Source organism: Chiloscyllium punctatum, chromosome 5 (genome assembly GCF_047496795.1).
Source record: "Chiloscyllium punctatum isolate Juve2018m chromosome 5, sChiPun1.3, whole genome shotgun sequence".
Classification (NCBI taxonomy): domain Eukaryota; kingdom Metazoa; phylum Chordata; class Chondrichthyes; order Orectolobiformes; family Hemiscylliidae; genus Chiloscyllium; species Chiloscyllium punctatum.
In genome coordinates, this window is record NC_092743.1 from 19,576,941 (window position 1) to 19,592,818 (window position 15,878).

A 15,878-nucleotide genomic window follows, 5' to 3' on the forward strand; every position below is an offset into this window, starting at 1 on the left:
GTGGAGTTTGCACGTTCTCCCCGTGTCTGCGTGGGTTTCCTCCGGGTGCTCCGGTTTCCTCCCACAGTCCAAAGATGTGCAGGTCAGGTGAATTGGCCATGCTAAATTGCCCGTAGTGTTAGGTAAGGGGTAAAGGTAGGGGTATGGGTGGGTTGCGCTTCGGCGGGGCGGTGTGGACTTGTTGGGCCGAAGGGCCTGTTTCCACACTGTAAGTAATCTAATCTAATCTAATCTAATACCCTCCTGAATGTCTCAGCTGAACCTGCATCCGCCAACATTTCGAAGCAGAGCGTTCTAGACCTTAACTACTCACTGTGTGAAAACGTTTCTCTCACTGAAACTGTTCCTTTCGATTGAATAATTGCAGATGTCAACTTGTGATAATGTGCACAGCGTCACACATGAAGAAATGGTAATTTGAATGTATCCTAGGGAATGACCTGTATTTGTGGAACCACCTCTCGTAAGACTCAGCGTTTTGATCAGACAGCAAGGGAAAAGGGTCTGCAAGGAGTTTCTTTCTATCGAGCATCAGCAAGTTGGATAATGTATGAATGCAGCTCTGCTGTAGATTCCCACTGCGGCCACAGATCAGCCATAAAGCTCCAACTCCCTCCTTTCTGCTGGAGTAGATGTGATCTAGAAACCAACATATTACTGAATAAACTGCACTTAGTTTCTGATAAGTCACTGTCAGCCTAAACTTGAAAACACATTGATTTCTATGTGCTGCCTGTCATGTCTGCTAAATGTAGATCATCTTTCAGTGCCAGAATAACAGCTGTATCACGTTTAGCGTAGCTAATCGTTATTCTCTACTGGCAATGACCCCCAGCTAAGTACAGATAGAGTTGTGACTTGTAATTGATTTGCTGTGTAACTGCAGCTGTCAGTAAGACATATCTCTTCTTTTGCATGTTCTTATTACTTTAGCACTGACTTAGGGTAATACAATACAGACAGGGTTGCTTCTTCGTGCCCCGATGAGAAACTCTGAGAAAAAAAGTTATTTCACTGCACTTCACATCAGTTGAAACTGCCCAGCATCACAATGTCTACCTAAACCTGGGGTATTAATTATATCCTGATTTGCCAATGCCCTTGCAGTAGAGTCAAAGGTATGGCGCAGGAAAAGCACAGCAGATCAGGCAGCATCCGAGGAGCAGGAGAGTCGACATTTCGGGCACTCCTGACGAAGGGCTTATGCCCGAAATGTCAACTCTCCTGCTCCTCGGTTGCTGCCTGACCTGCTGTGCTTTTCCAGCACCACACTTTTTGACCCTAATCTCCACCATCTGCAGTCCTCGCTTCCTTCACTTAAAATAGAGGGTGGGTTCAAAAATAAACTGATATAAGGTCAGGCTGGATTTTCTCCCTTGAATTCCACAGGAGATTTACAAAAAGGCCATTCAGCACCCCAGGGATGTTGCTAGACTTATCAAACCTCCAAGGTTGGCATGCAGACACCGGGAATGATGGAAAAATCTCCAGGAAAAACTCAGTACTGCAGTTGCTGGAAACCAGAGTCTAGATCAGAGAGGTGCTGGAAAAGCACAGCGGGTCAGGCAGCATCCGAGGAGCAGGATCCTGCCTGACCTGCTGTGTTTGTCTAGCACCTCTCAAATCTCCAGGAAAGTGCAGAGAGCAACTCATGAAAACAATTATAGGGGCAACAAAGAAGTGCAATTTTAAGAATTTTCTTTTTTGATGGTACTTTACTCATTGGGAAAACTTTGAACATGGTTAGGAAGGTTGTTTTGCCAAAAATTAATGAATCAGGTATGACGAAGAGCTGATTCATTTATTGGCGGCAAAGAAAGTTGGTGTACCATGAGAATAAACATATCAGGAGAGCAATAGTGAACGTGGAGGTGTGGTGCAGGCCTAGCGGAGAATGGAGAGCAACAAGGAAATCATGTGGTTAACCTGAAGTAGGATGTTCAGCCAGGATTAATGAGCAACAATGGGACAAATTTGCAGCTACTAGATGTTGCAAAAATCAGTGAATTGAAATTTCGATTGGAAAAGGAGAGGTGCAACGAGACCTGGGTCTTCTGGCATGATGGCTCAGTGGTTAGCACTGCTGCCTCTCAGCACCAGGGTCCCAGGTTCGATTCCAGCCTCACGCAACTGTCTGTGTGGAGTTTGCACGTTCTCCCCTGGGTGTGCCCACAGTGTTAGGTGCATTAGTCAGAGGGAAATGAGCCTGGGTGGGTTCCTCTTCAGAGCGTCGGTATGGACTGGTTGGGCCAAAGGGCCTGTTTCCACACTGTAGGGAATCTAATCTAATCAAATCAAAAAAATCACTGAAAGGAAGTGTGAAGGTTCAGCAGGTGGTGAAGAAAGCAAATGATATGTCACCTTCAGAGTAAGAGAATTCAAAGGCAGGAGGAGGAAAATCTTGCTGCAATTGTACAGTGCCTTGTTGAGACTATACCATTTTCAGCAACCATGGGAGCGGTGACAGCAAGGACCAGGGGGCTGTTGGGAAGGTAAATTTCCCTTTAAAAGGACTTATCTCGAGAGTCAGTGGCCTCCATTTTGCAGCAGTGGAGGCGATGAGAGTGAGGAGCTGAGTGGGAACGGTCAAATTTCACTCTGGGAAGGTGAGTGAACTGAAATGTTTGGGCAGCGACTAAACGTGCATCACATGTTCGTGCGTTACACGCGACATTACACGTGCAGTGTGTTTATAAGGTAAAGCTTTTTTTAATTGTGTGATTGGTAAAAATTTTTCCTTTTTTCTTCATTTGCCTATTATTTAATATTACTGTTAGACCAAGATAAGGTTAAGATTAAAAATAGCAGAGATGTCAGACCCGTGTTATGTTCCTCTTACTCAATGTAGGAGCTCAGGGATGCGGCTGGTGTTCCTGACTCCTTCATGTGCAGGAAGTGGGTCCAGTTGCAGCTCTTGTTAGACCGCATGATGGCTCTGCAGCTGCGGATGGACTCACTTTGGAGCATATGCGACGCTGATCGGGTCATGGACAGCACGTTTAGTGAATTGGTCACACTGCAGATGAGGACTGCTGAGGGAGAAAGGGAGTGGGTGACCAAAAGGCAGAGAAAGAGCAGGAAGGCAGTGCAGGTGTCCCCTGCAGTCATCTCCCTCCAAAACAGTATATCGTTTTGGATACTGTTGGGGGAAATGGCTAACCAGGAGAAGGCAGCAGTAGTCAGGTTCATGGCACCATGGTTGGCTCTGCTGTACAGAAGGGCGGGAAAAAGAGTGGAAGGGCTACAGTCATAGGGGATTCAATTGCAAGGGGAGTAGATAGGTTGTTATATGGTCAAAAACAAAACTCCCAAATGGTGTATTGCCTCCCAATACACCATTTGTATTAGGTCAGGGATGTCTCAGATCGGCTGCAGAACATTCTAAATGAGGAGGGTGAACAGTCAGCTGCCGTGGTGCATATAGGCACCAATGATACAGGTTAAAAAAACGGGACAAGGTCCTACAAGCAGAATTTAGGGAATTAGGAGCCAATTTAAAAAGTAGGACCTTAGAGGTAATAATCTCAGGATTGCTACCAGTGCCATGTGCTAATCAGAATAGAAATGAAAGAATACGCAGGATGAATGCGTGGCTTGAGAGTTGGTGCAGGAGGGAGGGGTTCAGATTTTTGGGGCATTGGGACCAGTTCTGGGGAAAGTGGAACTATTACAAATTGGATGGTCTACACCTGGGCCAGACTGGAACCAATGTCTTTGGGGGTGCTTTTGCTAATGCTGTTGGGGAGGGTTTAAACTAATGTGGGCAGGGGTTGGGAACCAAATGAGGAGGTTGGACAAGAAGGCGGTAGTAACTAAAGTTTGGAAGGAACGAGATAATGAAGTCAGCGTGACTAAGGGGAAGAGTAGGCAGGGAGCAGATGATGAATGCAAAGGGACCAACAGTCTGAGGTGCATTTGTTTTAATGCAAGAAGTATAGTAGGTAAGGCAGAAGAACTTAGGGCTTGGATTCGTACCTGAGAGCATGATGTTATTGCTATGAGTAAGACTTGGTTGAGGGAAGGACATGATTGGTAACTAAATATCGATGTTTCAAGTGGGATAGAGAGGGAGATAAAAGGGTTGGAGGAGTTGCATTATTGGTCAGTGAGGATATCACAGCTGTGCTAGGGAGGGCACTATGGAGGACCCGAGCTGTGAGGCAATAAGGGGAGAGCTCAGAAATAGGAAGGGTGTGGTAACAATGTTGGGGCTGTACTACAGGCCTCCCAACAGCGACGGTGAGATAGAGGTACAAATATGTAGAGAGATCATAGAAAGATGCAGGAGCAACAGGGTGGTGGTGATAGGAGATTTTAATTTTCCCAACATTGACTGGGATTCACTTAGTGTTACAGGTCTAGATGGAGTAGAATTTGTAAGGAGCATCCAGGAGGGCTTCATAGAGCAGTATGTAACTCTAACTCAGGTAGGGACCACACTGGACCAGGTGTTGGAATATGAACCTGTCCAGGTGGTCGAAGTTTCAGTGTTGGATTACTTTGGGAATAGTGATCTCAATTCCACAAGTTTTAGAATACTCATGGACAAAGACAAGAGTGGTCCTAAAGGAAGAGTGCTAAATTAGGGGAAGGCCAGCTATAGCAAAATTTGGCAGGAGCTGGGGAATATAGATTGGATCAACTGTTTGAGGGTAAATCCACATTTGATATGTTGGAGGCTTTTAAAGAGAGGTTGATTAGAGTGCAGGACAGACATATCTCTGTGAATGAGTGATAGAAATGGCAAGATTAGGGAACCATGGGTGACAGGTGAAACATTGAGAGTAGTGAAGAGGAAAGGGAAATCATACAGAAGGTCTAGGTGACTGAAAACTGACAAAACTTTGGAAGAATATCGGGAAAATAGGACCAATCTGAAATGAGGAATTAAGAGGGCTAACAGGGGTCATGAAATAGCCTTAGCAAACTGGGAAAATCCCAAAACCTTTCACTTGTTTATAAGGAGCAAGAGGATAACTAGAGAAAGGGTTGACCTACTCAAGCACAAGGGAAGAAAGTTATGCATGGAATCAGAGAAAATGGGTGAGGTTCTTAATGAGTACTTTGCATTGGTATTCACCGGGGAGAGGAACATGATGGATTTTGAAGTTAAAGATAGATCTTTGATTACTCTAGGTCAAGTCAGCATAAGGAGGGAGGAAGTGTTGGGTATTCTAAAAGACATTAAGGTGGACAAGTCCTCAGGTCCAGATGGGCTGTATCCCAGGTTACTGAGGGGAGCGAGAGAGGAAATAGCTGGTGCCTTAACAGATATCTTTCAGCATCCTTGAACACAGGTGAGTTCCTGGAGGACTGGAGAATTGCTTATGTTGTCCCACTGTTTAAGAAGGGCAGCAGGAATAATCCAAGTAATTACAGACCTGTGAGCCTGACGTCAGTGGAAGGGAAGCTACTGGAGAAGATATTGAGGGATAGGATCTATTCCCATTTGGAAGAAAATGGGCTTATCAGTGATCGGCCAGATGGTTTTATGCAGGGAAGGTCATGTCTTAACAACTTAATAGAATTATTTGAGGAAGTGACAAAGTTGATTGATGAGGGAAGGCCTGTAGGTGTCATATACATGAACTTCATTAAGGCATTTGATAAAGTTCCCCATGGTAGGCTGATGGAGAAAGTGAACTCACATGGGGTCCAGGGTGTACTAGCTAGATGGATAAAGAACTGGCTAGGCAGCAGGACACAGGGAGTAGGAGTGGAAGAGAGTTTCTCAAAATGGAGACCTATGACCAGTGGAGTCCCACAGGGATCCGTGCTGGGATCACACTGTTTTTTATGATATACATAAATGATCTGGAGGAAGGTACAGTTGGTCTGATTAGCAAGTTTGCAGATGACGCTAAGATTGGTGGAGTAGCAGGTAGTGAAGAGGACTGTCAGAGAATACTACCAAAATAGATAGATTGGAAAGATGGACAGAGAAATGACAGATGGAGTTCACTCCAGGCAAATGCGAGGTGATGCATTTTGGAAGGTCCAATTCAAGAGCGAACTATACAGTAAATGGAAAAGCCCTGGGGAAAATTGGTGTACAAAGAGATCTGGGTGTTCAGGTCCATTGTTCCCTGAAGGTGGCAATGCAGGTCAGTAGAGTGGTCAAAAAGGCATACAGCATGCTTTCCTTCGTCGGACGGGGTACTGAGTACAGGAGTTGGCAGATCATGTTACAGTTGTATAGGAGTTTGGTTCGGCCACATTTGGAATACTGCGTGCAGTTCCAGTCGCCAAATTACTAAAAGGATGTGGATGCTTTGGAAAGGGTGCAGAGGAAGTTCACCAGGAAGTTGCCTAGTATGGAGGACACTAGGTATGAAGAGGGGCTGAGTAGATTAGGATTATTTTTATTAGAAAGACAGAGGTTGAGGGGGGATCCTGACTGTGGTCTCCAAAATCATGAGAGGTGTAAACAGGGTGGATATCAAGAAATTTTTTTCCCAGAGTGGGGAACTCAGTTACTTGGGGTCATGAGTTCAAGGTGAGAGGGGAAAAGTTTAAGGGGGATACGCGTGGAAAGTTTTTCACGTTGAGGGTGGTGGGTGCCTGGAACATATTGTCAGCAAAGGTGGTAGGGATGGGAATGATAGCATCATTTAAGATGTATCTAGACAGACATATGAATGGGCAGAGAGCAGAGGGATACAGATCCTTAGAAAATATGTGGCAGTTTAGATAGGATCTGGCTTGGAAGGCCAGAAGCCTGTTCCTGTGCTGTAATTTTCTTTGTTCTGGAATATCGTGTGCTGTTTTCTTTATTTGAGGATGGATGTTCTGGCTCTGAAGGGTGTGCAATCAAGGCTTACCAGCCTGAGTCCTGAGATGGTATAGCTGATGTATGTAGAAGGGACTGGAATGGTTAGGACTATATTCACTAGAGTTTAGAAGAATAAAGGAGATCTCACAGAAACTGATAAAATTCTAACAGGACTATACAGGCGACCGGGGAGTCTGTAATTAGGTGCCACAGTATAGGAATACAGTTTAGGCCATTTAGGACTGAGATACGAAGAAATTTCTTAACTCAAGAGTGATGAGTCTGTGGAATTTTCTCTCACAGAAAGTGGTTAAGGCCAAACATTGAATTTTTTCAAGAGGTTAGATTTGGTTCTTAGAGTAAAGTGTTCCAAGGGTCTGGGGAGAAAATAGGAACAGGGTACCGAGTTAGATGATCATCCATGGACATATTGAATGGTGAAGTAGGGTCACATGGTTTGCTCCTGTTCTTATTTTCTCTGTTTTGTATGTTTATGATCAGTCCAGTACCAATTTTACAACATGTACTAACTATAAGGCCTCTCCAGTGTCAGGCCATGGAAGATTTGAGAATCAAATCTCTCCCGTCGATCAGTCAGAAATTAAGATGGCAAATAGTATGGCACCACAGGATCAGGGGAGTCAATGTTTCAGGTCAGGACCTGATGAAAGATCCTGACCTTAAACGTCGACTCCCCTGCTTCTCTGATGCTGCCTGACCTGCTGTCCTTTATCAAACTCCATACTTTATTGACTCTGACTTTCCAGCATCTGCAGTCCTCACGATCTCCACACGGTATGTCACAGTAGGTTCTGAATTATCGTCTCTTATCTCCGAGTCTTGGCTTCAAATCAGCTGAAGCTTTCAGTTATCTGTTCACCAACCCACTCGACGTGTGGCTAAATATTGACTGTAACGCGTGGCGGAACAATTGCAAACTGCTCTTTGAGAAACTGTATCGTGATGTTGTGGGAAATGGAATAAAGTGTTTACTTCCTGAGGATTGAGGCGCTGCATTGATCAGAAGTGAAAAGGAGAGGGAGAGATTTCCTCTGCATCTAACAATGATGTCCCTGTACTGAGTCTGCTGGATACTGATGTCAGTCACCAATAAATAATATGGACTGGATCTCACAACATCGAAATTAAGCCCATTTTTGTTACCTTTGGGAAATGTGAGATAGGTGCCAGAATCAGCAGAGCTAGTCTAGCTGTTGGCATGTATTGGAGGAGTTTTGTACACAAGACAATACCAGGCATTGCAAGGTTTTACTCTTGAGCTCCATGACCTACCTCATATTCCTCTTTGAATCCATAGCCTTCAGCACATTTCATCTGGGTAATATGCTGCAGCAGGTCTGCCACTCGTATGGCTGGATGAAGCTGCCCAGTTTGATAAGGTACATCCACAGTCTCTCGCTTCTTATAGGGATGTGGCTTTCCCAGGTTGCTGGCCTCACTGGTGACTGTGTGATTTTCATCTGCAGGTAAACAGTGACAGTGATAATTAACTGTTGCTCATCCAAGCTGGTTGTAAACGCTCCACTTCCGAAGTAAAATGGTCGTAGATTTGAATTAGTCAAACAAAGTGAATCAATGTATCATTTTATGTTTCGCTTTGGTTGGTAATTTTAAAGTTGCAGTTTTACACAGACATTTAGGTAATTGGCATAAATGTGAAATGGCATGTCCATTAAAGGGGTCAGGGTGTGGTGCTGGAGAAAAACAGCAGGTCAGGCAGCATCCAAGGAGCAGGAGAATCAACGTTTTGGGCATGAGCCCTTCATCGGGTCCACAAAAGGGTTCGATTTTAATGGATGGAGAGCAAATGTGATCCAATTCTATATGTGGATAGATAAAAGGAAATGACTACATTTTATGGCAGAAAAGGTCTACCATGTAGGTCAAGGTAGTCTCAGCTTTAATGATTTGGAGACCGTTGTTTAACTTCATCCTTAAATAAGTCATGGAATTAAGGGATATTGAGTTGTACAACTGTAAAATCACAGCATGAAGAATTTAGTGTTTCTTTAATGGGGATTGGCAGTGATGGGGTGGGGGTGGGTGAGGAGCGTGTTGAGTAGGTGTGGATCACATGAGAGAACAAGCTTTGATGGGCTGAATGGCATTCCTGTGTTTGAGTTTGTTAGGGTTTGATCTCAGCTTGAGACATCAGCTGGGGATGTTGGAACTGCACTCAGTGCCAACTGCTGTTCAACGACTCCTGCCGGAAATGGTAAATGGTGGTTTCAGCTTGGTTAAGGACATGACTGTAGTGAGCTGTGATGCTGCTTCCAGTCAAACAGCCTGTTAACGTTAAGGTGTCTGCAACCCCAGCTGCATGATGGAAAGTGTTTCAAGGTGGTCAATAAGTTATTAGTAGCAGCAAAAAGTGTCAGTAGATTGAGGAATAAAGGTGCAAAATAAAACTCAATTGAAAATTGATTTTAAGTGAATCATATTTCGCTGAAAGTGAACATTTTATTTGAAAGGAGCCACTTTTTCTTGTTTGGGAAGTTACATTATACCATTACCTCATGCAATAGTAACATACTGCAGCCTTAGAATAGTCCCAAATAATTAGAAAATTAAATGCATCCCTCACCGTAGTGGTCATGCCAATAATCAAACAGATTACAAATTATTGGCAAGGTGACCGCCAATAACCACAAAAGTTCAATAATCATACCAAGTACAAGCAACCAATAAGCTCATCAATTAAAATGAAATCTAGGTTCAGAAACCATTCCAGCTCTTTTCACTTAAGAGAATTGAGTAGTTAAAAAAAAGTAAAACAGCAACTTTTCCTTGTTAAACAAAATGCTCTTGGGTCAGATGGGCCAATAAAATCTTTATAATTCAGGAAAGGGTTTCCTCCTTTTCTCAATTATAAAGCAAAAATCAAACATTCACAACAGATCCTATCACATTGTATAGAACACTTAACAAATCAGTTCTCATTTTTGGCCTTGATTTCATTTTTTAAAAAATCACAGCAAGCCAAGTCAATGCACATTCGGAATGAAGATGACACGTTCAATGGCTCTCAAGCTCAGCTTAAACAAAAATTACAATGAAAGGCCGGGCGTAAAACATTCAACGGAATATAAAATGGGAAATGCAGTTGGGGTCCATCAAGGGTGGGGTGGGAGGATTGTGCGGTGGCATAGAGGGAGAGAAATGGGGAAGACAGGGTTAACATCTTCAACACTTACTCAACATGCCATGTAATGAATGGCTTTATGAGTTATTACACAGGGCATGAAATGCTATATGTCAACTGCCATGCAAGTCAACACACAACAGAACTGGCCAGAATCGGGTGAGCTGGAAAAGGCACCTCTGGAACAGGGCAAGCAAGTAACTTACCATTTATTGGCACTTTTTAAAAAAAGATACGTAAGAGGTCAATGTGGAGAGAGAAAAAAAAAGAGGAGGAGAAAAGGAAACAGGGCATAAGCAACAATATTGTGAACATCCTTAAAATGTCTTAAAATTAATTTTATCTGATTTTCTTTTAAAGAATAAACAGCTCTTCACCAGTTCATTATAATATCGATGGAAACGTTATATTATAAATAAATTTGTTTTTATTTGGTTACTACTTAAAGCCCAGTACCCCAGTGGTCCCTTTAACACTACAGTAATTATCTCATTGTTGGACAGACTGCTTGAAGGCTGAGGGGATGCTTCAAATTGTCAAATGACTGGAATATTTTTTAGTTTAATATTTTGTGGATCTCAGTACAAATCTATGGCCATGGTCTTCAGAGACAGCTATGACTGACTAGTGGTGTGGGGACATTGCATCACAATTTCAATAGCATGTCATGCTCAAGTACCTTTAACCAGCAATTTCAAAATACCCAGTTCCATTAATTCAGTTTGGATGAAATAAACAGAAGGAAAAAAGAAAAGAGTGGCTGTTCGAAATAAGAGAAGTAAAATCCCGAATTTCATTGCGACTGATAGGGAATATTGCTTTTTTTAAAAATGCAGTTTGCATTGCTGACTTCAAGATAAGATCAATTGCAAAGTGACGTGGGTGTGCATTTATGTTGCAGGTGTTCTTTTCCTTTATTTCTAACCTCCCTCCTCCAGCCCCCAATCCTTCTCCTTTCCTGAGGTTCAGGGTTTTTTTCTGGTATATAATCCCATGGGAGCCAGCAATCTTCCAAGGGCTCAAAATGTGGCCATTCTCCACATGTGAGCATTGGTGAACACAATAGTTGAGTCAACCCTTACGTGATGTCCACACATGCGTAGTTTACAGGCGTGTTCTTGGTGTGGGGAAACAGATAAGAGGGTGGGTAACTGGACAGCAGATAGGAGCAGGAACCCTGGTTGATGTTCTCCTCCCTGACCCATTTATCACACCCCTTTCTTTCACCAGCTCACTCAACGCAGACCAGGAATCGAAATTGGGAATCTCCTGGGCACTGCAGCCCAGTTGCATGCCAGCCAATGCATCCGGGAGTATTATTTAAGGGAGATGTGTTAAGTTAATTCGTCTTTGCCAGATAACAAATGCAACACAAGCCACTGTATTAGTTTATTTCATCTCCTTAAATTGCAGTAAACTGGGAGAAAAACAGAAAGGTCCTCACCTAATATTGCAGTTGGCACGAATGGATCTGGTGAGTAGCGAGTAAGTAGACCCAAGTCACAAGGTGGTACCATACCAGAGAAAAAACTGCAGTTAGTTTCATTTTAATTTTCTCTAAGCATTTATACCCTATACCTTCATTTTGAATTTTTAAAATGAATTATAGTTTGTGACAGAGGAGTGGTTAACCTTCACATCACCAGATTTGTACTGGATTCTATACACCTGTAAGCTTGTCATAATATGGTTACATTGAAAATAGTGGAGACCTGGAAGTGACTGCAAGGACAAATTGAAGGGTTAACAATATCTAATTGCAAAATAATGAAAATGTGGAATTAATAAGTCGGCAGGATCTAACCTCTATCCAAGCTATTATAATTTTCATAGAAAATAATGACTAATTAGGCATGATTGTAATGCAATAATTTAATCAAGGCTTTATCTTGCTTTGAAAATGAGGGCTCATGGATTGCTGTAATCTTGTTTGCCTTAGGATTTGGCTTTGATCAGCTTGTAATGATTGTAACAAGGTCAGCCAGGTGGACCTTAAAGACCTCATGGGGCTGTTAACCTGGTCCAATCAAGGAGCTCTGGCTGACAGATATAAACAGGAGTATTTGGTGGTAGAAACTGAATAAAGATTTGTGCAGAAAACCAAAAAAGAAACAGGAGATTGGAGAGGTGACCACTGCAGGGAGTGGAGTGTATTATTTCCCCCTCCAATTCTATTTTGATTTAATCCTTGTCCTCCCCTTCACTGTTTGATCACACAGCATTGTCTTCGTTTTGATGGGCATTACTTGTCACTGGCCACTTGGGTGCCTTGTTTCTTCCTGGTGGTAGAAACTGAATAAAGATTTGTACACCTTATTCCGCACCTGCACACACACAACTTGGGTGCTGGGGAAAATATAAGCACTACTGCAGTTAGTGTAGGGGTTTAAAAAAATTTTGTGAGAACATTTTTTAAAAAAGAAATAAAAATAGGACATTCAGAGAGTCTCATTAAAAAACCTTTTTTAAAACAGGAGTGTTACACATGCTGGTCTGAGAGCTGGCTCTGAGGGAGCTGAATCAGTGTCACGGACTCTCCATGTGTAAGTAAAGGGTGACTTGGTGATGGGATACCAGTCTCTGTGCCATTATTTCAAGCTATTCTGGAGTATTTCTAGATTTACCTTTCTAGAGGGGTAGACAGGAACTACACTAAAGACAAGTGAAACAGGAATCAAAATGTGTAGAACTGAACATAGATCAGATTGTACATGAGCCTTCTTTATGTCCATTTAGTAAACTATCCTCAAATTACTGTTGGTAATATTGATGAATATCATTTTGATGGAGGAATTACTCCATTAAAAATGGACACCACCATTGAAATATCTAATGGCCAAAGTCACAATTTGTAATTTGTAGCTGACAGAAAATAATGAAGAACAGGGTATTTCACTCTTGTGTGTGGTCACTTCCACACAGAAAGGTTAAGACATGTCAAGCTAAAACTGTACATTTGTTAAGAAATAGTCTGCAACTTTTTCTGAAATCTAAGTCCATTACATATTCTAATGACTACAAAATGGCAGTCACTGATTTTCCAAAAGTAGTTATTGACGGTTTGGTGTAAAGCCTTGAGCATGTTGTATGAATATCAGTTCCATTTCCACTTGAACAAGTTGTGCACTATCTTACATGCTTTTAATATGATCCATGGAACATGCATGGGAACAAAACCATAGGATCACAGGTTAGAAAGAAACCTTCATTTGCAAGGCATGAAACCAGTAACTTTGAAATCCTGCGGTCAACTTTATTATGCTGTTCACATATTGAGGACACGTGAATCAGTTCACAGCCAATGTATTACTTTTGAAGTGGAGTTGATTTGCTGGTTTATAACTTAATTCAAGTGTTTTCAAATGGCAAAAAGTGGAAAAAAAAATTAGTCAATTGCTGGTTGATGGAGAAGTGTTGACCTGGACTCTGGGAGAAAACCTACTCGTTTCATTTTTCTACTGATGGGATGTTGGTAAGGCTAGAATTTATCACCCGTCCTGAATTGCTCTGGAGAAGCTGGGGGCTGAGCTCGTGTGATACAGATACACACGCAATGTTGTGAGGGACGGAGGTCCACGATGTTGAACCAGTGACATTGAGGGTAGTGAGTAGTCAATTTGGTTTTATCATTATTAGACATTTCCACTACTGTTAGCTACAACTCAGGGCTTTGCTAGGCCATTTGGAAGGGCAGTTAAGAGTCAACCACTTTGCTGTGGGTCTGGAGTCCCATACGGTGTGATGATGGCTGATTTCCTTCTCTATAGGATATTGGTGAACCAAATGAAATTTTGCAACAATCTGCTAGTTTCAGGGTCAACATTACCGATAGCAATTTTTATTTTAGACTTTATTAGCTAGTTTTGGATTCCTTGGTTATCAAGATGAAATTTGAACCAATTTTCTAGATTGTTAAGTCTTGGTCTCTATTATGTTACTGTACCAGGAAAATAGCCAGTCTTTAAATTGCCTCTTGTAAGGCCAGCTGAGTTCACATTGCTCACACAATTCTAGAAGTATTCTTTAAGCACTCATGGGACATGGGTGTCTGTAGCTTGACCAATATTTATTGCGCATCCCTAGTTGCCCTTGAGATGGTAACAGAGAGCTGCCTTCTTGAACCACTGCAGTCCATATGCTGTAGGGACATCCACAATGCTGTTAGGGAGGGAGTTCCAGGATTTTGACCCAGCAACACTGAAGGAGCAGCAATACATTTTCAAGTCATGATAGTGAGTAATTTCGAGGGGAACTTGCAGATGGTGGTGTTCCCATGTCTCTGCTGCCCTGGTCTTTCTAGAAGTAAGTGGTGGTGAGTTTGGAAAATGCTGTCTAAGAAGCCTTTGTGAACTTCTGCAATAGATCTTGTCAGTGGTAGACACTGCTGCAACTGAGTATTAGCAGTGGTGGGAGTAGGAATCTGTGGATGCTAGCAGCTTTGTCCTGGATGGTGTGAAGCTTCTCGAGTGTTGTTACAAATGAGTTGGGAGTATTCCTTTACACTCTTCACTTGAACCTTATAGGTGGTCAATCGGCTTTGGGGAGGTCAGAATGTGAGTCACTCGCTACAGAATTCCTCGCCTCTCCAGGAACTGTTCATCACAGTAAAAAAATGAACTCATTTGTGACATTCTTACAACAATCTTTCAAATAATAAGATAAATAATTCTGGATTGTTTTATAATGCTCCAATCTTATCAGTATCTTCCCTTTCAGTCTGTGATAATGCTGAAAATGTTCTTTTTTTTGGATCATCCCTCCAATTTCCTCCCCTCCACTTGACTGATTCATTTAGATTTTAGATTCCATCATCCCGCATACTCAAGTACAGGAGTACAGCGAAAAGTGTATAATGTCACCACACATCTTAGGTACCAAGGTACCTGGGTACAAAAAAGAACTTAGGGACAAAGTATCAAGAGAAATGAGAGTTAAAACGTTCAGCATTATTTCACAGAATTGTAGAAAAATAATGAAATAGGTAATAATCTACACAAATGTCTTTTGTAGTTTAAACTAGGAAAGTAAAGGTATAAGTTAAAAGTTCAACAGTCTTTGATGAATCCTTCACTTATGAATTTTCTTGCTGTGTGTTTGACTGATTCTTGCTGTCCCCTGGTTTCTCACTCAAGTGAAAGTTTCGCATGTTTAAAGATTAGAAGTTGATAGCCAAAGACTATGCTTTTATTTCCAAGGAGTGTACAGGGAATTAAAAATTACGGGAATCAAAAGTTATGGGCAAAGGCAGTTGAAGATTATCAGATCCATCGTGATCTCACCGAAAGGCAGAGCAAACTTTATGGGCTGAATGGCTTACTTCTAGCCCTTTGTCTCATCAGAACCGAATTTGGATTGTGATGTGTAGATAGGGGTAAATGCAGGATTCATTGGCAAGAATTCAGGAGCAATCTGTTTTAGTCCCTGTTGCTCCCCAGTTTCCCGTCTGCAGGCACGATATCATCTCCAGCCAAATGCTAGCCAACCAAAAGTAAGAAAACTCAACACGGAGTAGACTTAGTATTTAGATGTTATTGCTTCTCAAAATATGATATACAATCAGACAATCATAATCCCCATAATAATCCAGTGTTTCAACAAGAATCAGTCTGTTTGAAACTGATAAGAAGATTGCTGAATTTGTCTATATTAAGCTGCTGTCTGGGCCAGGATCTGGAATTATTTGATGGTAATGCATTAATTTATTCTGTCAGCCAATGTATTTAGTACTTACATTGTGTCATCTTTTTCCATTATAAATTTCTACCTCAACCATGATAATGAGTTTGAAATGAAGACATCAAAATGAAGACATAATTAGGTGGTTTTAAAATGGAACATGAAGTGTATCTGAATGCTCGCTCTAATTATTCTCCATCCTCCAATCTTGTATTTATTCAGAGACTCCATTTGGTCTGGACTCTCCCAATGCAATGCCACTGTGTT

The 15,878-nt window shown here is 42.0% G+C and overlaps 1 protein-coding gene across 7 annotated transcripts in view; it reads right to left on the reverse strand.

Annotated features, from left to right (window-relative positions):
* The window catches only part of LOC140476930 (receptor-type tyrosine-protein phosphatase mu-like), an 887,393-nt gene that overhangs the window by 135,337 nt on the left and 736,178 nt on the right, over window positions 1-15,878 (reverse strand). For 4 of the 7 annotated variants that reach the window (XM_072569880.1, XM_072569878.1, XM_072569883.1 and 1 more), the window contains 2 exons: window positions 11,380-11,406; window positions 8,066-8,253 (listed from right to left, as the gene is read on the reverse strand). In XM_072569880.1, the coding sequence (XP_072425981.1) occupies window positions 8,066-8,253; window positions 11,380-11,406 (215 nt within the window). The remainder of the gene's footprint in view (window positions 1-8,065; window positions 8,254-11,379; window positions 11,407-15,878) is intronic. The other 3 variants (XM_072569881.1, XM_072569879.1, XM_072569884.1) reach the window with 1 other exon arrangement.